The sequence below is a fragment of the Labeo rohita genome, chromosome 5 (assembly GCF_022985175.1).
Source record: "Labeo rohita strain BAU-BD-2019 chromosome 5, IGBB_LRoh.1.0, whole genome shotgun sequence".
In the NCBI taxonomy this organism is placed as follows: domain Eukaryota; kingdom Metazoa; phylum Chordata; class Actinopteri; order Cypriniformes; family Cyprinidae; genus Labeo; species Labeo rohita.
This window is the reverse complement of record NC_066873.1, coordinates 42,725,219-42,749,467: the sequence shown is the minus strand read 5'-3', so window position 1 is coordinate 42,749,467 and position 24,249 is coordinate 42,725,219. Positions and strand designations below refer to the sequence as shown.

At 34.8% G+C, this 24,249-nt stretch overlaps 1 protein-coding gene and 1 long non-coding RNA gene across 2 annotated transcripts in view; both read right to left on the bottom strand.

Moving 5' to 3' along the window:
- The window catches only part of LOC127165586 (RNA-binding protein Musashi homolog 1), a 37,297-nt gene extending 19,576 nt beyond the window's left edge, over nucleotides 1-17,721 (bottom strand). Inside the window, exons 1-6 of the mRNA XM_051110345.1 lie at nucleotides 17,566-17,721; nucleotides 16,977-17,017; nucleotides 16,284-16,365; nucleotides 16,095-16,179; nucleotides 4,969-5,010; nucleotides 3,129-3,221 (exon numbers count right to left, since the gene is read on the bottom strand). Coding sequence (XP_050966302.1) covers nucleotides 3,129-3,221; nucleotides 4,969-5,010; nucleotides 16,095-16,179; nucleotides 16,284-16,365; nucleotides 16,977-17,017; nucleotides 17,566-17,630 — 408 coding nt within the window. The 5' untranslated portion in view covers nucleotides 17,631-17,721. The remainder of the gene's footprint in view (nucleotides 1-3,128; nucleotides 3,222-4,968; nucleotides 5,011-16,094; nucleotides 16,180-16,283; nucleotides 16,366-16,976; nucleotides 17,018-17,565) is intronic.
- A 2,511-nt stretch (nucleotides 17,722-20,232) lies between these two features.
- On the bottom strand, nucleotides 20,233-24,156 carry LOC127165981 (uncharacterized). Its single transcript, XR_007827841.1, has 3 exons — nucleotides 24,018-24,156; nucleotides 23,847-23,894; nucleotides 20,233-20,459 (listed from the first exon to the last, which is right to left on the bottom strand). It is a non-coding gene; the product is annotated as an uncharacterized LOC127165981 (long non-coding RNA).
- Between the last annotated feature and the right edge of the window lie 93 nt (nucleotides 24,157-24,249).

Genomic DNA, 24,249 nt, shown 5'->3' with positions numbered 1-24,249 from the left:
GAATATTTGAGCACCAAATCAGCATATAAGAATAATTTCTGTTCAAAAACACAGCAAAAACTGTAATACTGAACGATATGTTTTTTCAATTTAAAATAAACATGTAAAACATATATATTCATTACCAGCCAAACGTTTTTGAACAGTAAGATTTTTAATGTTTTTTAAAGAATTCTCTTCCGCTCACCAGTCCTGCATATATTTGCAAAAGCAGTAATATTGTGAAATATTTTTACTATTTTAAATAACTGCTTTCTATTTGAATATATATTTGAATATATAGATCAAAGCTAAATTTTGTCACATGATTCTTCAAAAATCATTCTAATATGCTGGTTTTAATATAAAGATCCATTTATCTGAAATAACAAGCTGTTGCAACATTATATAATATACCATTCAAAAGCTTGGAGTATTTGTAATTTTTTTGGAGAAAATAGAAATAAATACTTTTATTTAGTATGGATGCTTTAAATTGATCAAACATAATAATGAAGACATCATTTAGTTACAAAAGATTTCTATTTTAGATAAATGCTGTTCTTCTGAACTTTCTATTCATCAAAGAAACCTGAAAAAATTCTACTTAGCTGTTTTCAACATAATAATAATAATACATGTTTTTTGAGCAGCAAATCAGCATATTAGAATGATTTCTGAAGGATCATGTAACTGGAGTAATGATGCTAAAAATCAGCTTTGATCACAGGAATAAATTACATTTTAAAATACACACAATTAAAACACAGTTATTTTAAATAGTAAAAAATATTTCTTTTTTTTTGCTGTACTTCAGATCAAATAAATGCAGGCTTGGTGAGCAGAAGAGACTTCAACATAAAAAAAAATCCTACTGTTCAAAAACCTATACATATAATGGATTTATTTTACATTTGTTTTAAATATTACTGTTTTACTGTATTTTATAAATGCAGACTGGAAAAGCATAAGAGACCACTTAATTATTGCAAACTTTTTGAGTATAAATAGGAGCAAAACTGATTTCATACTGTCTTCAAACTTTTATCAGCATCTTATAAAGTCTATACCATTAGGCCAACAGGTGCACAAGCTTCTGACGCCCACTAATACGTGTTTGTGGATGTGTTTGTGAGTGTGTGCACCATCGAATCCACACGTGCATTTACATATTTGAAAAAAAAGAGCCCACATGCACCCGGTGTCACATTGAGATGTGTGCGGAGACAATAGGCCCAGCAGGTCACCGTGGAAACAAGCTTGAGAGGGTGGGGGGGCAGCAGCTGTTGCATCAGATTAGTTAAGATTCGGAGACCCTCCCCCTTTACCAACAGCACCTTCACACCCTTTACACTCTTTCTGCCCTCACCACTCTCTCGTTCCTACCTTTACAAGATTTACTGCGGTAAATGTCACTTCATATAAGAGTGGTTCCGTAGTGAGGGACTACTTGAAGTGTCTTCAAAGTATGTGTTATCTAAACATTACCTTGCGTTTTGAATTTTGTGTGGACTTTTGTGTTTTTAAAGTCAAAATGATCTTTCAAAGGATTTTTTAACACAATCAATGTAAATGTATAAGTATACTATATATACTAAATAAAATAAACTATAAAAGCAAACAAAAAATTATGATTATAATGAAATTAAAACAGACAAAACTATTTTTAAAATGGTTTCATTTTGTATTTGCAAAGTTTGAAAGTTCAGGGTAAAGTTTTTTATTTATTTCCTTTTTTTTAAAGAAATTAATAATTTTATTCAGCAAGGATGCATTAAATTGATCAAAGGTGATAATAAGGATATTTATAATATTACCAGTGACTTCTATTTCAAATAAATGTTTCTCTTTCGAACTTTCTATTCATCAAAGAATCCAAAAAAAAGGATCATGGCACAAAAATATGAAGTAGCACAAATGTTTTCAACATTGATAATAATTAAAAATGTTTCTGGAGCTCAAATCAGCATATTAGAATGATTTCTGAAGGGTCATGTGACACTGAAGACTAGAGTAATGATGCTGAAAAGTCTGCATTTCATCACAGGAATAAATTACATTTTAAAATATATTCAAATAGAAAATGGGTATTATAAATTGCAAAAATATTTCACAATTTTACAGTTCCTGCTATATTTTTTTTATTAAAAAGTCGGCCATAAAAACGGCAGAACGGCTATTATTGGGTCTATTTTGGTCCTATTTTTGGTCCTTCTTACTTCTTTTTCTAATAGTCCGGTTTAGTTTAGGACAAATTTACAGGACGCCCACTTTTCAAGCCAATTCTAAAACTTCTCTTTGTACTGCATGTCTTACTCTTTCTCTTCTTTTTAAAGGCCGTCCCCTTCTCGTGCCCTCGACCCACAGGAGGTGACACGGCCTCCCTCGCTCATCTCCTCACGCTCTTCCCATTCTTTAGTCCCTGCTGTCCACTATTCAACTCTCACATGAAAGAAAAAGCAGCTACACAAGGACTCCATCTCCAACTGGGACACTGATTCTTTACCACCGACACCGAATATGACAGTAACAAATGGAACAAGCGGAGACAGACGGAGAACAAAAGAGATATCATGTGTGCATCAAAACACACAGACAAATTACGTGACCTTTTTGTAATTTAAAATGTCAAAGTATGTAACATCATTGGGTGACAATGCAGGGGACATACAGTATTTTTAAAAGTTAAAGTATTAAAAGTTGTACTATGTAAACATACTCTAACATTCACAGCCATATATGGAAAGTAAGATGCTGCTGACATCACAACCACAAGCTCATTAACATATAACCACCCATATTTAAATTACACCTATTTGGTATTCCGAAACTAGACTAGACCCGCCCTTTTGACTGTCTTATGTAAGTCTTAAAGGTACAGTAGCAAAAACTGACCTCTTTAATTCTAATAATCAGAGATATTTTTCGAAGTTGTACATGAAAGAAAGATGATTGGAGTGTGTTTTACAAGAAAACACTCTTTCAGTTTTATTTCAAGCTATTACTGTCACTATTGCCATTTCTGTAATTGTTTGTGAAATTTACTAGCATTTTCTGAGTCAAACATCAAACCTCATTGTGGTAATGAAAACTAAATTAAAATCCGAAAGAAATGACATGCCTGTGTAGAATACGGCCCTTGAACTCACCTTTCCGAACTGATCGAAATACTGTTTCACGTCTTCGATGGTGGTGTTGACAGACAGTCCTCCAACAAAGATCTTCTTTGTTCTTGTTACCAGCTGAAAACGACAGAAAAAAGACAAATAATGAGACAATGAGATAATTAACTGCAACTACGGGAATTTTTAGGACTTTCAAGAAAACTAGAGTGCAGTTTAACTCATTTTAAGATAATTTCAAGGTAAAGATTTAAAAAAAGAGTATGCATGACTCTGTTCCAAAACCTAGTGAGCTACTTTACTGTCTACACATCTGCTTTCTAAGGGAGCATATTAACTAAAAATGGAAACCCAGAAATGGAAACAGAAAGACTAGTTTAGAAGATTCTCATTTGGGACGTTCCACATAGGGAGAACATTTTTTCTTGTGTACAGACTTGAATGCAACTAACAATGCACTAATATGCACAGAAAATTATTCTATTTTATCATTGGTGTTGCCTTTATTTCTATAGGACAGAATAGGGTGTAGACAGGAAAACTTGACAGACATAAAATAATTTTAATTTGACTATTTTTATATGCTACCTTGGATGAAAATTCACTGAGCTGATCGCAATGCATTCTGGGTTTATTTTATCCTTAAAGGGTATTTACTTTTTTTTTTTTTTAAGAAATTAATACTTTTATTTAGCAAGGACTCATGCAATTGATCAAAAGTAACAGTAAAGGCATTTATAATAAAAATGATTCTATTTCAAATAAATTCTGTTCTTTTTGAACATTCTGTTTCTCAGACAATGCTGAAAAAAAGTTTCCACAAAACACAAAACATTGATAATATGTAACCCAGAACCACAAAACCAGTCTTACGGGTTTACAATTTTTTGAAAGTGAGATTTAAACATCATCTGAAACACTAATAAATAAATAAGCTTTCTATTGATGTATGGTTTGTTAGGATAGGACACTATTTGGCAGAGATACAACTATTTGAAAATCAGGAATCTGAGGGTTAAAAAAATCTAAATATTGAGAAAATCACCTTTCAAGTTCTTAGCAATGCATATTAATAATCAAAAATTAAGTTTTGATATTTTTATGGTAGGAAATTTACAAAATATCTTCATGGAACATAATGTTTACTTAATATCCTAATGATTTTTGGGATAAAAGAAACCCATACAATGTATTTTTGGCTATTGCTACAAATATACCTGTGCTACTTAAGACCGTTTTTTTGGTCCAGGGTCACATATTATGAAATTTTTCTTGAGCAGCAAATCAGCATATTGGAATGATTTCAGAAGGATCATGTGATTCGGAAGACTGGAGAAAAGGTTATGAAAATTCAGCTTTGATCACAGGAATAAATTACATTTTAAAATATATTCAAACAGAAAACAGTTATTTGAAACTGTAAACATATTTACAATATTACTATTTTTACAGTATTTCTGATCAAATAAATACAGCCTTGGTAATCATAAGAAACGTTTTTGAAAATCATTTAAAAATCTACCAACCACAAACTTTTGAATATTACTGTATGCAACATGGTCAAAAAGAATTACTTTAGTCATTTTAGAGAAAACGTTTGAGACCACTTGTTTAGTGTCTATTTAAAGTCCTTTTACTTATTATTCTAAAAGTTTTGCTTAGTTTAAAAAAAATGTATAGGACACACACTTTTTAAACAATACGCTTTACAAATACGCTGTCTACAGTTTAGAAGAGCTGTCACATCGAGCAAACACCTATGATGCTTTAAAAAGCTCACTAGGTTTCAGAACAGAACCTGCGTGGCCGTGTCCTTAATGAGAAGTGACGTGTGTGACGTTAACCTGAACGGAGACTTAGCACTCACCTTCGGCTGAGCTCTGCGTGGGAAGGCCACCTTAGGGTCAATCTGAGAGACGAGAGAGAGAGAGATTTGTTTAGCATGTGAATAAAGCTTCTTTGAATCTTGAGAGGAAAAAAGAAGCATGACTGAACAGAAACGTCATGTATTTACTGAATCCACTCACAGGCCTGTCAGTGTTTCCCAAAGGTTTACTGATGATAACACTTTTAACATGTATAATGTAGCCATTATATAAATTACTAATATAGCAGATTTGTTTAATCTCACTCGATGTTTTCTTTAAGCAGTCCACAAGATGAAAATGTAAGTTACTTTATTTAACTTAAATCCAATTTTCTTTCTTTATAGATTAACGCCATAAAACATCATAAAACACAGCTGATATTATAACATAATGTTGTACTTAAACAATATTCACAAAAAAAAAGCAGTCTTGCAGAACCTGGCAGAAAATGAAAGCTACAACAGACAAATCCTCTGAAATATTTCAAGAGGAATTATATAAAAATCCCACCACGTTTCAGGCCAGCGTGGAATCATCTGACCATTGCAAGTCATGTGAGAAAAACTGAAAGAAAACTTTATGATTTATACTAAAAAGATTTTATTTGTGTATTTTTTAATATCTTATTTAAATGCATGTTTTAAACTAATATTTTTATGAGTTTCTGTGGGCTTTATGAAGTTAAATTTAATACTTTTAAAGACCAAGTAAAGAAAATTTATTGCAGGAATAAATTGCAAGGAACACATTATGTGTTGTATTAGCCACAAAAAATGCATATGAACTTCATGTGTTCAGTTTGCATCTCAAGAAAAAGTTTCTTGATTTAAGGATGTTTAGATTTTAAAAATTTAAAAAACTGAGGACGATTTTTTTTACTGCATGCAACATAAATGCCACGATTTCATACATTTAAGACTTCCTGTTCCATTTTAAGACCTTATTTTTTCAAATAGCGAGCTAAGGCTTTTTAAGACCTGCAGAAAGTTTATTAAGAAAGAAAAAAAACAATCAATGCATTTTGAAAACAATGAAATTCTAATTGTTTGTGAGTACAGATGCTTCCAGTTGACTGAGATATTGCTTAATCTGCCAAGTTTTTGAACAACAGTAACATTTTATGTCTGTTACAAAAAAGCACAATGAAATCAGTCAGCAAACCTGCCAAGGAAACAAATTGCTTAAAGTGGTGGGGGGAAAAATCATGAATCATTTGTAGTTATTACAGACTGGAGCATGTTAAACCATAAGATTTATACTAAAAAAAAGGTACAGAACTTTTCCAAATAGAATTCAGCACTGTGAAACAATCAACAAAAATCAGCAGATTTTGATCTAACCCCACTAGACCAGACTATCTCCATCCTAATTCTATAACCATCTCTAGCCACCCCATGCCATGCTGTTATGCACTGCCATTGATCTAAATGACCTTCTACACAAGCTAGATTTACAGTATATGTACTGGTAGCATACAGTAGCGAACTATTAGTGCACTCCAGCAAGACTCTACAATGTTGATCTTGCCAGTATCTACAGTTTAGTACTATGATTTCAGCTCTACACTCATAGTCACCTTTGGATCCCAAACCTCGTCCCAACCTGTGCACCAAAAATACCAAACAGACACAAAAACATCAGGTAAAATGTCAGTCTTTTTAAATGTCACTTGTGCACCACCATCATTAAATTTTATTTCACAGGATTCTGTAAAACGAAGGTATTGTTCGGGATTGTGTACAGTCTTTTTAAGTGATTTTTGATGTGAAATCCTCTGCTTTTTTCATAGATAAGTAGGAAGTTAACATTACTGTCAGTTTATTTAGTAGGTACATTTTCTTTACACTACTGTTCAAAAGTTTGGTTAGTAGGATTGTTGACTTTTTTTATTTTTTTTGAAGTATCATGCTCAACAAATCTGGATTTGTTTGTTAAAAAATAAAATAAAATAAAACAACTTAATGATAATAAACTTCACTGTTTTCGATTATAATATATATTAAAATGTAATTTATTTTTTGTGATGCGAAGCTGAATTTTCAGCATCATAACTCCAGTCTTCAGTGTTACATGATCCTTCAGAAATCATTCTTATGTTGATTTGCTGCTCAAGAAAGATTTCTGATTATTATCAATGTTGAAAATGCATATTTCTGTGACAAGCGTTAAAAAACATTTGAAATGGAAATCTTTTTTATGTGATACTATCTTTATTTTTTAATTTTATTTTATTTTTTTACTTTCAGAAAAAGAATGTTTATTTCAAAAAAAAAAAAAAATCTCTTATAACATGAATAAAAGTATTCATTTCTTTTTTTTTTTTAAATAATCGTACTGACCCCAAACTTTTGAATAGGAATATGTGTTAGCATGTTGTATTTGAACAAGAACACAGTGAAAAAGGTGTTTCTATGTGGTTTTCAGTGTACTGTCTGATAGTTTAGTAGCGATAGTAATAACACACCTCTTCCTAAAAGGTTGTATAACTTGAGGAATCATTCAAAACGGTGTAACTTAAGTGTATAAGATTTAATTCCTACGGTTATAGGTTTAAAAATATCTGGCCACGCTGTTGTTTCAAATACTTGGGCATTCTGCTTCTTTCAAAACATCACAACATCCAAGAATAACCAAACTTTCCAGAATCCAAAATGAGGTCAAATATGACACTGCTGCAGTTTTTGCTATCAGAGCGAAAGAACAAACTGATAGAAACACAAGTGCGTGAGTGTGTTGTCGAAGGCTACTCCTTTTACAGGTTACTGGAACAGATCTGTTTCCAAACATTCAGCGAGACAATCCTCTTTTCAGGCCTGAGGGCAAGCAAAGCCTATCCCAACATCCAATCTCTGCTCGGAGCCGAGAGGGAGGAGATACGGAGAAAACAGATAGAGAGAGAGAGAAGCAGGAAGGGGTGAGGGCAAATTAATCAGCACCAAACAGCAAAGACAAAAAAAAGTGAATGAAAACAACAAAGGAGAAGAAAGAGAGAGAGAGGGAGCAATTCAGCTAAAACAAAACCTGCTAGTGAAAAGCTGAGGGTGTTGATTGTGTGTGTGTGTGTATATATATATGTGTGTGTGTGTGTGTGTGTGTGTGTGTCAGGAAGCCCCCTCTGCTTTCATTAATTATGAGGACAAAGATGAACCCCAAACAGATGGGACGGAGAGAGGTCCACCCCCTCCTGAGCACACACACACCCACTGCTTTTACTCCACAGTCATCAACAAACCAAACCAAACTACACTTCATATTCACTCTTTATACTGTTTCCACATCACTTTACATACACAAGAGCTCATGTACACTGTAAACTTACTTTATGCTGAGTTAAGCATCACTATACCAATTACCTATCATAAAGTTAGTGTTAGTGATTTGAACAAACCTCTGACATGTATTAAACTTTAGTGAGTACAGCATTTGTGCTATGAACGATGTGCCTTTACTAACTAAATAAAATGCATAAATATTATGAGGAAAACAGTTAGGCGTTATACTATAATGTAATATGACTACATATGTATGACTCTAAGCAAAAACTGGAATCAAATAATTTGAAGGTTTAATAAAGGCAAACAAGCATAAACTTAATCTTTAAAAAAATGATAAATATGAATATTTCATAATTATTGTGTAATTATATAATGGCATAATTAGTGATGTAATGACTTAATATAGTCAAATTATACAATCAATATAAATATAAATAAATAAAATCTAATATATATCATAGATTAGACTAGATTTTGATAGGCCTGATTTCATTGGCTAAATTAGATAAATGTAGATAAATCTTCCAAATTTAAAATACGATACTATTTTAATAATACACTAATAATAATCATTTTATTATAATGATAATAAAAACACAATGTTAAAATCGTAAAAAAAAAGTTTCAAAAGTAGTAAACACAAAACACACACTCATACATGTATATGACCCTGGACCACAAAACCAGTCTTAAGTAGCACAGGTACATTTGTAGCAATAGCCAAAAATACATTGTATGGGTCAAAATTATGGATTTTTCTTTTATGCCAAAAATCATTAGGATAATAAGTAAAGATGTTTCATGAAGATATTTTATAAATTTCCTACTGTAAATATATCACAACTTAATTTTTGATTAGTAATATGCATTGCTAAGAACAATATTTTGATTTTTTTTTTTTTGCACCCTCAGATTCCAGATTCTGTTTTTAACACTTTGATGCCTCATTTCAGTGGAAACATGGATTTACCTTTGTGTGAATGGTACTATTTTTAATTTTGTCTATACATAATATCAATGCTAATACATTTTTTTATGTATAAAAATATTAACAATGCATATTGTTCCTAAGCTGCTTTACAAGGGATATCAGTAGTGAGCAAGACAGTGACTGTAGAAACGGAAACATCTCTAAGATGTTTACGTAGAAATCAAGAAAAGATTCAAGACTCCCCCTTGACCTGAACATGTATAAACTAATTTATACAAAACTTAGACAAAAACGTCATTATCTGTACAGGCAAATATTTATATATCAGTGCATCACTGCGTTAAAACTAAAGGTGTTCGATTGTGCCAGTGGAGGAAGAACTGCTGCCGTATATGAGACTGGGCCATCAAGGTCACTGTGCATGAGTGAACAATGGCAAAGCAATTAGCTAACGATGCTCGTTAATGAGGCTCAACAACCCCACACCGTGACCAAGATGGAACAAAGGTGAGTGTGTGTATGTGTGTGTGTGTGTGCTGACACGATGCAAAATCTCAGGAGAGGCTTTGGCTTCGGCCATGTAGCTACATCGGAAATGCAATCCAGTTTGTTTCCCTCAATCCGATTAGTAGCTTTGGCGATCCATACTAATTACGGACGGGAAAATTCTCTCTCTCTCTCTCTCTCTCTCTCTCTCTCTCTCTCTCTCTCTCTCTCCCTCCATCCCACGGCCCGCACCTCGTCATGCCGTCAGCATTTGAAAGCTAATCTCCAGAATCTACCACTAAACCGTCATACACATTCATACACGTCAATGACGCACTCAAGGCCTCCGACGGGACTCTCATCCAAACCATTTCAAGTGTCCTTGTGCCAGTCCTCCACGATGCACAATGCAGGACAGTCTCTAGTGTTGAACTGAAAAACTTTTAAAAAGCTAAAATTGTCCAAAAAAAAAAAGCATACTGCATGTTAAAAGCAAAGTTAAATACATAAACACATCAAGCCACAAGCTATAAAGAGACATGCGTTCTTTACTACGCTTTCATTTTCATGTCTATTTCTATAAAACCAGCAGCTTGTTTTTACCAAACGCCTCCGTCAGGAATAAATAATCATTGAGTCTAGCAGATTTGATCAGTGTATGATCGATTCAACTTGTAAGTACATGGTTAAACGAGCTTATCAGAGCTGAATGTGCAATAAAACTGAAAAAGCAATTTCAGGAATGAATGAACAGACAAATTGCTTATGTGTTCATTGCAAATTTGAATAAGCAAAACTGGTGTGTTTATTAAGCAGCAGTTTTTAATCTGTTTTGCTACACGAGTACGTTTAATTGACGCTTTTGCTCAAATATTGAGCCAAACTAACTTCATTTGACAGATGTTACATAGTTCACATTTGCACTTGCTCTGGTTTAATATTTGCCATTTGTCTTTTTATACAGCAAAGAAGAAATGGAAAAAAGCATGCTTTTATTAGTAGTGTTTGCTAATGCATTACTAAATATACCCTAAATGTTAAACATGGCTATCCTACACTGTTTATACTATAGACTCAGTAAACAACCACCTAGCTACCATCCAGAATTACTTAGAAACCACATTACAACTTGCTAAAACCCACTTAGAATGCCTTGGCAACCATTTAACAACACCTTGGCAACCACCAATAATAACCTAGCATCATTGTGGTAAGTTTTGCACAGGTAAGCTGTTAAAACATAATAAAAATAAAGTTAAACATCAATATTACGCAAGACTATGTGCATACTGTCCAATAGTTTCTTAACTCTGTAAAAACTACTGTATCATATCTGATATGCAAATTTATAAGGCCTATAAATAATCAACATGATCAAAATTGTGGTAAAAAAACCTGTTGTACACAATCTACGACATGCCTTCTGTCATCTTATTGATAGTTTAGACTTTGTGTCGTTTTGATGCCAAATCTTTACTTTTTATTAAATTAATGCAGCTTTCTAGGCAACACTTTACAATAAGGTGTCATTTGTTAACATTAATGTATTAACTAACATGAACAAACTATGAACAATGCATTTATTACACTATTTATTAATCTCTGTTGCAGAAAATACAGTAGTTCATTGTTAATTCATGTTAGTTTACAGTGCATTAACTAATGCTAACAAACACAACTTGTGATTTTAATATTGCATTAGTGAATATTTCAAGATAAACACTTGCTGGACTGAAGCAACTTAGATTTACTTGATTATCCATACATTATTTTTAGAAAAATCATCTCAAAATGTGAGATCATCAGACTTTCAAGGAGCATTTATTTGTTCATCTCTCAATCATCATTGTATTGTGGTGCATTATATGTTTTGAAACTACACAGCTTTAATTATAAAACTAAGCATTTAAATATCATCTTACTAAGACACATTAATGGGAGATATAGAGTGACAACTGATTTTAATATACATTTTATGTAAGTAGTCTGCTATACTGATATAAAGAACAATTTAATCTCTTTTTGGCCATATAAATATCAGTAACAGCAACAGCAACTGCATATTTTTGCTCACTTTGGGCCTCTGAATAAAACTGAGATGATTTTCCTACATATTCTCACCATAATATACTATATGAGCTGTATAAGCCTCAAATATGTTATACAACAAAAAACACATATACAAACGTTTTATACAGAGTTTTTTTTTTTTAAGAGGCTAAAATAAACTGTTTCACTTAAATTCTATTCGATTTTTCTGACTATTATACATACGTCAGGCTTTACAGGATAAGATACGGCCCTAAAAATAAATGAATAAATCATTTAAAAATATCTACAACATTGTTTTAAAACACACATTGCTCATATTTGGAGACTGTTGGAGAAACACACATTCTGTCATGTCTGTTTGTAATTTAGCCTTATTTTTATGAGATTTGACAATATGACCTCTCGTTTCCAGAGCTCAGACACCCCTCTAACAACCTATCCTCTTTCACTCGTTCTTCTGAGGGCCGATAGCATGAAAAAACACTCTCAGCATGGCACATTCTTTCTGTTTTCAACACGGATCCTTTCACAATATCTTCTTTTCAGTTCCTCGCATGGATGGCAAATGCAAGAAATAGGAAAACACCCAAAAAAGTCTACAGAAGGATTGAAAAAGTAGACTAAAGAAGGACGGCATGGAAACGCTTTACTGTTACATGCGAAACTTTACAGAACCACATCAAATATCAAATAAAACAGCACATACTGCCATCTGCGTTACAGACTGCTGACGATTCCTCGGCAGTTCTACTGGAATCTCAAAACGCTGCTGAAAGTGGACGACGAGCTGTTTGCACAATAGTCTTATCTATCAAAATTGCTTCCTGTTATTGCGAATCCCTCCCCATGCAGCTTTTCAGACCCCACCGGAGTGACCTAATAACCCACAGCAACCCCCTCAGCCACCCCACGAAAACATTAACACAACACAGCCTCAAATACCATACGAAAAGGCCATTCAAACCCATCAATACACAATTAACACACTGATTAGCCTTTGCATCACAGCACAGAAAAAAGAGCTTTGCTGTATAGGCTACCTGTAATGGAGATTTACATCACAGCTATCAGGATCACATTGTTTTATGCGATTCTGCTCACAGAGGCTGCATTTATTCGATCAAACATACAGAAAAATCATGAAATATTATTACGATTTCAAATAAGCGTTTACTTTTTGAATATATTTTAAAATTTAATTTATTCCTGTGATGCAAAGCTGAATTTTCAGCAGTCTTTAGTGTCACATGGTCCTTCAGAATTCATTCTAATATGCTGATTTGCTGCTCAAGAAACATTTCATATTAGCAGCAGTGCTGCTATATTTTTCTGTGAAAAGTTCAAAACAACAGCATTAATTTGAATGTATCTTTGCCAAATAAATGTACACATTTATATTAAAAAAGATCATACTGACTCCTAACTTTTGAACAGTAGTGTAAGTTTGCATAAAAAATTCTCCAGTTGTTGTCTAACATACAAACAACTGCACAATTCACAACATAAAAGACCATACACATAAATAAGTATCATATTTACTTCTTTAATTGAGGAAAATGTCTTTTCAATAAAATCAGGGTAACACTTTACAATAAGGTGTCATTTGTTAACATCAGTTAATGTGTTAACTAACATGAACGAACAATGAACATTACATTTATTACACTATTTATTAATCTTTGTAAATGTTAGTTAATAAAAATACAGTCATTCATTGTTTGTTCATGTTAGTTCACAGTGCATTAGCTAATGTAAACAAACACAACTTGTGTTTTGAAAAATACATTAGTAAACGCTGAAATTAACATGGTAACTAATGAACCTTATCATAAAGCGTTACCAAAATCAGTTTTCTGAAGGATAAAACCTGGCATTATTTTAATAATATTTACTCATCACATTATGAAAATAAAACAGATTGTGAATGTTGACTTAAAGAAGCCACAAAGTAATAAAATTGCTCTTGACTATTAAAAAAATGTCCTTCTCCAAAAAACTCCTTGAAACTTCACAACATATGTTTGCTTTACATCATTTCAGACTACACATGATGCAACAATGATACCATTTTTAAAACCGAAAATAAATAGATTTTGGCTAAATAAGCTGTTATCACTAAATACATACGCTTTATTCTACACATCCACGGCATCAGGTGTTGTGCATGTCTTATGAAGGGTCACAGCGGTTATTGGGCGTGTTTTAGGAGTGTGTGACACTCTCGGATATAACCAACAAAGTTGTTATGGTGATGATAGTCCCACATGGCGACCGAACCCAAGAGACTGAAGTGTTGCCAGGATGAGTCTCTCTGCGCAGCAGTGTTTAAGTCACTATCAATAGTTGTAAATACTCTTGCAAAAACATGCGCCTAAACATGATTCGGCTAGCCTCATTCTTTAATGTGAAAGGACTAGGAACAGGCCACGACACAGCCCAAATTTTACAACAAACAAATACACACACATCTTTTAAGGGGTCTGTGGCATCTCTGTAGTAAAGCTCTGGCTGGTTTTGTCTGCTGACACACCCACACAGATCTGACAAAGGACCAACAGTGATGTCCCAGGACTCACATATTCAAACACGACCTGGGCGCTTATTCAAATACAGCTACTAGCAAGCACGCTACTCTGTGCAATGCGGTCAAATCTGGACATAAAGTTCTGGAGCTCAACATGTATTAGGTTTCATAGATTTACAGGCCGCTTTCATTTCCATTAAAATCCCTGCTGTTTGATAATTGTGTCAGAGCAATACTAAAGTGTTCTGAAATATATTAGCATATATTCAAACTATGTCATTTACATTGGCGGTCCTCGACTGGTAGGCTTGCATCCAAAAATGAGTCACATCTGTTCTGATTGGGTCACAGACATCAGGGATGTGAAAATAATACAATAAAATTCAAGCATATATCCATGCATAGTCACAATAGCAAAATCTACTTTTAAAGCAGATGTGAAAAGGCTCCTTTGTGATCATTTGCTGTTGACGTCAAAGGCTGTGCGTCTGTACAAGTGCACAAATGCACCTGTCGCTATGGATAATACTAATATTTAGCAGAGTGTTTGTTTAATGTGTTTGGTTGGAAAATCACTTCTGCTGTTGGTTATGTATTTACAAAACTGTCAATTGCCCTATTCAGCCAGTGTCATATTAATCATTTTGCATATTGTTTGACATGTATCAGTGTTTGAATTAAAGGGAGACAATAAGGTGTCAATAGATTTCAGTTACAATACATATTTTTAAAGACCGTTTTCTCAAAATGAGTTTTTTCTCCTACATAGTAGCACTTACACACACCAAACTTGACATTTTTATTCCTGTCTATACCCTGAAGGTTTTTACAGAGGGATTTGTTCATGGAGTGACAAAAATGAGATACCCGAAATTCCCTCTGTAAAAACTTTTGACTTTAATATGTCAAAAAAAAATTAAACAAGAATTTTGAAACTGACTTGATCCAGTGTTTATATATATATATTTTTTTTTTACTAGAAATGTATGCAAATTAGCACATATTTCATTAAATAATGCCTTATTTGCATATTTTAACCTAACATTTAATACAAAAAATGTTTGCAATTATCAATGTAACCAATCAACTGGGTAAGTAAGGTGATAACTATTAGACAGTTGAAAAACATGCTACAAATTCAATTAGATTGTGATGTAAAACTTCTTAGTGCACTTTAATAATAATACTAGAATTACAGGTCTCAAATGTGACTACGGTAAATTATCATACATCACAAGTGCAAATGGACAAAAACAGATTCTAATTATTTGGTTTAGTGATGGCAATATTGAGATAGTTTGAGAGATACCAAAATAGTGAATTGGCACTGCATGGTACTTAAAAGAACACCATGTTATTGGCATAGCCCTGGTATATTTTTATAATAACAGCATGCTATTTTTGTAGTAATCATAATAAAACTAACTTTTTGACCATCTACAGGGTATACAAACGCATCTACGCAAGGCTTTTGGAGTGTTGATGGAATCTTAGAAGATTTTGAAAAGTTTAATTCTGCCCCGTTTAGCTCCCCTGGTTGCCATGACGATGAAAAGCGCGAAAGAACGCTTTCATGTGGCGCGCTCTGCGCCAGACAGACCTGCTGGAACGGACCTCGCGCCTCGTGCATGTGGAGTTAAAATGATCTTAGGAAAGGAAAACCACCGTGAAGCATTCATCCGATTGAGGTGCTTAAGGAATAAACTAAAGAATACGAAGCAGCTTCTTTAAAAACATTGAACAAGCCAGTAACTTATGCAGGTGGGATTGAAACACCGGCCCCCATATGCGCATTTATATTAAACAAGCAAATCACTGCTTTACAGAATAATAAAAAATGACTTTTTAAAAACTCACTGTTTTGGAATCCAGCTCGTGTCTGTTTTGGGCCAAAACTTTATCCACACCGGTCTGGTCTACGTAGGTGACAAATCCAAACCCCCTGCGCAAAGGCAGTGCATGCACAAACATTACGCATAAGAATTAAGTTACAAACACACACAAACAAACAAGTCAGCAGTGGATGTGTGCGCGCCTCCCCCTCACCTCGACCGCTTCGTAACCGGATCCCGCATCACCATACACTCCTTCACCTCGCCGAATTTACAAAAGTATTCCTTCAGCCCCTCTGGAGAAAGAAAAACAGAATGCGTTTATTTCATAACACCAGTTTAGTGACGTGTTTGACGTACCTTAAACAAAAAGCTTGCTGCTACTAGATCAGCATTGAGACTGCCCATCTGTGACCACTTTGCATCTCAACAATAGCGCTCATTATAAAGCTCTGGTAAGCATTCTTATTATAATGCTCTAAGCTGAGTATTTGAATAACAACACGGGCATGCATAGTGTGCTTGCAACCAGAGATTTTCCACACTGCGTGTTGCATTTATTCGACCACATCAGTGCTTCCTCACTAGCGCCCTTGCTTTCACCTCAAATCACAACGAGCTCACTATATATATCGTCTGTAGCTTTCGTGGAAGCATTGCAAGAGAAGTTTTATGATAAAACATGCCAAGTATTGATCTATAAATATTCACCTATGTAAGTGATATCTAACGCATTAGGCTCCTGCATTGAATGCATGCTTTGATTTCACGCTGCATGAACTATTTGCTTTCTGTTTCTATCCAAACAAACAGAGAAAGAAGAAATGCTCCTACGAGCTCACAGCAACCCATGCACTAGACTTTTTGTGGAAGTAGCACGCAGGACAGAAGAACACGCGTGTCTCACCTTGTGTCGTCTGCCAGCTCAACCCGCCGATGAACATTTTGCTGAAAGGTGAAAAAGAGAGTCAGATCAGACATCTGAAAGTCTTCTGTAACGCTACTGATTGCTGATGCAAGTGTAAATACAGTAATCAACACCCGAAAATCGCAATAAATCAAGTGGAAAAGTGAAATTCGGCCATGATGGATGGATGGGTGCCGTTATTTCCAATGAAAACGCAGAATTGAGTCTTTCCTCCCCGTTAGAAAGTAACAAGTTCGATCATCCCGTTTTGAAAAAGCGAAATGGAATGTAATAATATAATGTGTCGGAAACAATGTAACAGTTCCAAATGTAACAGATGGAAACAATGTAACAGCGCGCGTCCTGGAAAGAGGGAACATGGAAACAATGTAACAGTGAGGCTCCTGGCTGTTACATTGTTTCCATTTTCTCTCTTTCGTGAAGGAACCCGCGCTTGTGTCTTTTGTCTCCGGTGGTCTCTTTCCTTCTGCTCCCAAAAGTCTCAGGTTTAAATCAATAGATATATATATATATAGATCTCCCGTTCGCGAGTAAAAGTCAAGCGGAGCGCGCAGAAAGGAAGCTTTACCAGGGGTCGTGCGGGGAGTCCTGCGTGGAGGACGACAGGCTGCTCTGACTCCCTTCTGTGTCCATTCCCGTGTCCCTCTGTTGCCCGGACTGTGAGCCGAACGGGAGCCAGGAGTCTCCAACTCAAGAGCGGGTGGCCCGAGGGGGTGGGGGAGGGAGGGCCCGTCTGGAGGAGGCCGGGCCAAGCGTGGATTGCGCACACACGGAGGCACCGCCTCCCGTTTGACTTTTCCCGGACTCTCGTAGTCTGCTCCGCCCTCTCTTTCTCCCCGGCCCCGCCCGCTTTCATGTGCTGCTGTACAGTAGCCGAAACGTGGTCAGTCTGAAGAAAGAGACAGACAGACAGACAGACAGACAGATAGATAGATAGATAGATAGATAGATAGATAGATAGATAGATAGAAAACAGATGACAGAGAGTTAGAGAGCGAAAGAGACAGAAGAAAAAGCAGATAACAGAATAAAAATAAGTAGGTAGATCGAGAAAGAGAGGGATTGATGGATATACAGACAGTCAGGAGAAAAAAGCAGATAGACAAACAGAAAGATGGACGGACGGACAGATGGATAGATACATAGACAGACAGACAGACAGATATATAGATAGATAGATAGATAGATAGATAGTCAAAATAAAAAAGCAGATGACAGAGATTTAGAGAAAGAGATGGATGGACAGACAGAAGAAAAAACAGATAACAGAATAAAAAATAGGTAGGTAGACAGAGAGAGAAAGAGACGGATGGATGGATAGACATACAGACATTCAGGAGGAAAAAAAGCAGATGATAGACAGACAAACAGATAGACAGACAGACAGACACACAGATAAAAAAACAGATGACAGGCAGACAGAGTAAGAGACAGATGGACAGACGGACATACAGACAGTCAGAAGAAAAAAACAGATGACAAACAGATAGAAAGTTGGACGGACGGAAAGACAGACAGATAACCAAATGACGGACAAAAATGGATGGATGGACGGACGGACGGACATACAGACAGTCAGAAGAAAAAAGCAAATAGACAGACGGACGGATAGATAGATAGATAGATAGATAGATAGATAGATAGATAGATAAACATGACAGACAGAGTAAGACACAGATGGATGGATGGACATACAGACAGTCAGCAGAAAAAAAGCAGATGACAAAGAGACAGATAGAAAGCTGGACGGACGGACGGACGGACGGAGACAGACAAACAGATGACAGACAGATAGAGAAAGAGACGGATGGATGGATGGACTGACGGACATACAGACAGAAGAAAAAAGCAGATGACAGACAAACAAACAGACAGAAAGATGGACAGGCGGATAGACATACAGACAGACATGCAGATGACAGAAACAGAGAACTCAAGATGGATGGACAAATGGATGGACAGACAGACAACAGACAGACAGACAGACAGATCGATAGATAGTCAAAATAAAAAAGCAGATGATAGAGAGTTAGAGAGAGAAAGAGATGGATGGACAGACAGAAGAAAAAACATAAAAGAATATAAAATAGAAAGTATATAGTGACATGGAAGATATACAGATAGAAAGACGGACAGACAGATAGATTAAGACTGTTGTGTCTATTGTTTGTACCATCAACCAAACCAACCCAGTGCTGTCTATAGCCAAACAGCAGCCAATATCACACAGCATCAGGCTGGGTTTGGTGATTGGTAGTCTGGATTCCAACCGGCCTGAGCTGGCATGAAGTCAAGACCAGGTGATTGGTGGTTTGCATGTGTGGGTGGGGCCGAAAGACTGACCACAACCATTTGTAGTCCTCAGGGAGGTGTGCATTGTTCCTCATAAACAACAGAAGCTCACGTGGTATTGTTGTCATTTTATGTTTTATGTAGTGATTTGTAGAAAAAAAAGTGAGTACTGACATTCAGAGGCCAGACTGAAAAAAAAGTCTAATAATTTGGAATATTAAAGCCTGATTTAAAACATATTTACTGGCTCATTTACCTTGAAACATAATTATTAAACAAATTATACACAACTATGTTTTTCACAAAACATCTAATAAGTAATAATCTCTCCTAATTTGTTCACTTCAGTAAAGCACAAGAAAAATTACATCTGCATGCAAAAAGCATGCCTATGACATTTACATTAGAACATATTGTTATCCAAAGTAACTTGAGAAAAAGCAAAAGCAATTTATCATACAAAAGCCAACATTATTAGAAGTTATTTTAAGCTCACAAAAGCTAGAGCAGAAATGCACCTGCAAAAGGAAACTAGTACAACTTAGATGTATAAAACCCAATATTTCAGTGGAAAACAAGAAAACAGATGCAATTATCACACCCAAAATCAAACTCATGCACCAAAAGTTTTGAGAGCAGTTCATAGGCCAGACAGGTAGGAATGCATGCCACAATTTCTAAAAAATTTGCGTGCTTATGTATCACGGCTCAAGAGTTTGCCAGTGCGGTTGCCCTGTGTGTGTGTGTATGCTTGTGTATTTGATTGTGGTCTCAGGACAAGTGTGTGTGTGTGGAGAAGCAGTATGTAGGACAGCGCCCCAGCGCTCCCGACTGGAGCTATGGGCGTGCTAAATTTCTGCATGCATGATCAATGGCTTTGAATAAAGAGAAAGAGGGAGAGGGGGAGGGGAAGGAATTAGTTTGAAAGGGGGTTGAGAAGAGGTTGAAAACAGAATGATGAGACAAGATGCATTTATGATAAATCCGGACCTCGTGCGCAGGCCTCATTATGAAAACTGCACAGGAAATGTACCTGAACACTAGGTGACAATGACTGATGAACATCTATTTTCATATGCAACTTTTATTCTTTTGCATTGGCTGGCGGCTTAAACACTGTCGTTTGAAGTTGGTTAGGACATGACAGGACAGGAGCCAATGAAGCAGGTACTGGAACGGCACGGAAGAGATGAAGAAAGGACAATAAGAAGTTGCACCACAGATAAATAAGACAAACAGAGCCATGGCTGGGGCTAGTTGTCACAGAGGAAGCAGAAGCAGAAGTTCAATTACACAAATGCTTTCCCCCAGCAGTGATGCTGCATGTTGTTTTCAGACATCTTGTTAAAAACTACTATAAATTATGATTATTATGTGAATTCTGTCTTCTAAAGTTACATCACATTTTTGCTGTAGCTGTTGGGTAGTAAACATTATATAGCAACATTTTTTTTACATAACATTATATAGCAACATAATTTTACATGGAAGCTTGTTTCTGCCACAGGAATATTTTTCTCACAGTTCAGACTTTTTTCTTGCACATTTTTACTGGATTTTAACGTGAAGGCTGAAATTAAATTTTATATGGAAGCTTGTTTCTGCCACAGGACTATTTCTCTCACAATTCAGATTTGCTTCTTGCACATTTTTCCTCACAATTGCAAGATATAAATGCAAAATTGTGAGTAATAAATGAAGATTTGCTAGCTGTAAAAACAGAATTGTGAGAAATAATCTTGCAATTCAAAGAGGAAACATTGCTTAAAATTACTATATTTCTTGCTTAAAAATGAACCCAAAATACTTGGGAAATTAACATTATGTTCAATAAACACGTATTAATAAACATTTATTAATAAGTTATTAATAAGTTAATAAATAATAAACATTTTTATAAATGGCTTACATTTAAAAAACAGTGTTGGGGGTAACGCATTACAAGTAATGCAAGTTACGTAATAATATTACTTTTTTCAAGTAACTAGTAAAGTAACGCATTACTTTTGAATTTCTAAGAAAATATCTGAGTTACTTTTTCAAATAAGTAATGCCAGTTACTTTTTTCCCCATTTATTGATTAACAAGTCTCATGTCTGCAAATTGGGAGTAAACATGATGTTACTGTATTCTAGACTAAATGTGAACATGCATTAATTCATCTCACTCACAAAAACAGATTTAGTATTCCTCAAAATAAATAAAAATAGTGAAATGCAAACTCAAAATATGATGCAACCCTGCAATAACGAAATATGTTAAATAAAACAAATATCCTTCATGTATTTAATCCCGTTTTATTAACCAGTGTCTTTGATGCTGACCTTCGATAAGGCAATTCAACCATACTAATAAGCAAAAATTAATTTAGATAAACTAACATTTGTGCTTAATTTTTTTTATATAGCTGAAGAGGGATCTCCTGCATAAATGTACTTTTCTTTCAACCTGAGGTGAATTCATTTCACTTTTGGTGTAAAAGGGCTTTTACATTAGAATTGTTTTATATTAAAAACAAAGAAGCAAGCCCTGCCCACATTTAAAAAGTAACGCAAAAGTAACATAACACATTACTTTCTATAAAAAGTAACTAGGTAACGTAATTAGTTACTTTTTCAGGGAGTAAAGCTAAATGTAATGCATTACTTTTAAAAGTAACTTTCCCCAACACTGTTACACAATAAATGTTTACCTTTTGTGATAATTGTGATCATTATTGCTGATACCTTTATGAAAGCACATTAAATGTAAGTAAAGCATCTACTTTTAAGGTTTCAAATAAGCTTTTTTGAAGAATAAAATGTCAAAATCTGATTGAAATAAAGTTACATTGTCATTCGGTTTAACACAATATTTACGTAAAAATTATATATAAAATATATTAATTACATATTAAATATATATAAAAGAATAAGGGAGCAAATTAAATTGTATTGTGTTTTAAATTAGCAAAAAATTCTTACTGATAAATGGGCAAAACCTAGGATAGTGGCAAATTTAAAAAATGTAGACGTACAACTAATTAGTATTTGGGGTGAAAGTAATTTGTCCTTTGATTGGTCATAAATTGATTTTTGTTGTAAACATGCTTGATAAGATTGACATTTTAGTGGGTGTCTTCTGTAAATTAGGGTAAAAAAGTATGATATTTATTTTTTGCTCAGAAAAACAAAAATGCAATTAAATTAAACATGAAACATTTTAAGTTTTTTTTTTTTTTTTTAAAAAAGCAACAATTTAAAGCAGTATTGCACTTATTGTTTTTAAGCTTAAACCCTTTTTCGTCTCTGACCTATATATATATATATATATATATATATATAATATGTGTGTATATGTATATATATATATGTGTGTGTGTGTATATATATATATATATATACACACACATATTATATACATATATATATATAGAGAGAGAGAGAGAGAGAGAGAGAGAGAGATATGGCAGAAACAAATGTCAGATTGGTGCAGGTTGTCACAAACACTAATTTTATATAATTTATTAATTACAGTTTGTTGACTAAAACAACATGCATGTTACCTTTCATACTGTTAGCTGCAAGATATATTGTGCCAACTCAATGTGACAACTTACCCCACAGGGCGTAACAACATGCAATGTGTGGTAAATGAAAAGAAATTGACTTTCAAAAATGAAACCCACCCTAAGAAATATTTAAGGGACTCTCCACTTCATGCTTTTTTTCCACAATAATGTTGATTGATTTAGCCTTGCATTATAAAAGTTTAATATATCATAAAATAGTCCAATGAAACATGATGACGAAATGTTTTGCTCTGTTTCTTCCCACACTGTCTTAACACAAACTAGTGTGATTTTCTTAGCCATTCATCACTCCTGTGGCTCTTTTGACCCTGGGTCTCGCATGCTATTGTTGCTCTTTAACTTCGGTCAACCCTGTCCTGCTCCCCGAATCACTAATTCTGTTAAGTAGGAAAGGAGGCCTAACTTTTGGCCTTTTGGTCTTTTCCTTCTTTGTCTACATTGAGATAAACTGCATATGCATTTTTTAAAGAAGTCTCTTATGCTCACCAAGGCCCCATTTATTTGATCAAAATACAGTAAAAACAGTAATATTGTGAAACATCATTACAGTTTTAGAAATTATATTTATTTATTGATTGATTGATATCTTTTCAAGATTCTTTGATGAATGGAAAGTTCAAAACGACAGCATTTATTTGAAATAGAAAGTCTTGACTGTGACTTTTGATCAATCTAATGCATCCTTGATGATTAAAAGTATTCATTAAATAATATAAATGCCAATAAACCTTAGCTGACTGATTCAAGACAGTTGAACGTGCATCTGTTTGCGTGAGTGATTGCAGTAAGGATAGTTATACAGCACAAAAGGGTCAATTTAGATCTAGACTAACTGTAAATCCTCTGTCAAAAACATTAAGTTGCCAAGGAGTGAACTTAGATTCTGATTGGATAAGAAGCTCCTATGAGCCAATAAGGGAGTCAGACTGTTTCCAATCAGGAAGCAAGCACCTGAACACGATGTACTACAGTCATCACACCTTTACCTCCAATAATGAACGCACATCCCATCCTCAGGGGAAGGTGCAGCACCGCTGCCAAAAGGAAGAGAGGTAAACACAGGGAGAGACAGAGCGCAAACGAGCGCATCAAGGCCAATTGTACTGTCATCAAGATCGCACAAAATTCCCATGTGACATCCCTCCTATCCGGATTACCTGAGTCAGAGATGCACAGGCTGCAAGAACAGCCCGATCACCAGCCGAATATCTCTCTTAATCCTTTTTCCATGCCCCCCTCCTTCCTTCAACATATCAGCACCATTCCTCGCCTCTATTTATAGGGTCACAGCGTTCCCTCTCTCTGGGATGAAGGGGGGTTCGTTCAGAGCGTCACCCTGCCTGGTTAGTGAATGGGTTAGTGATGGGTTTTGGTGGGGGTCAAGACGGA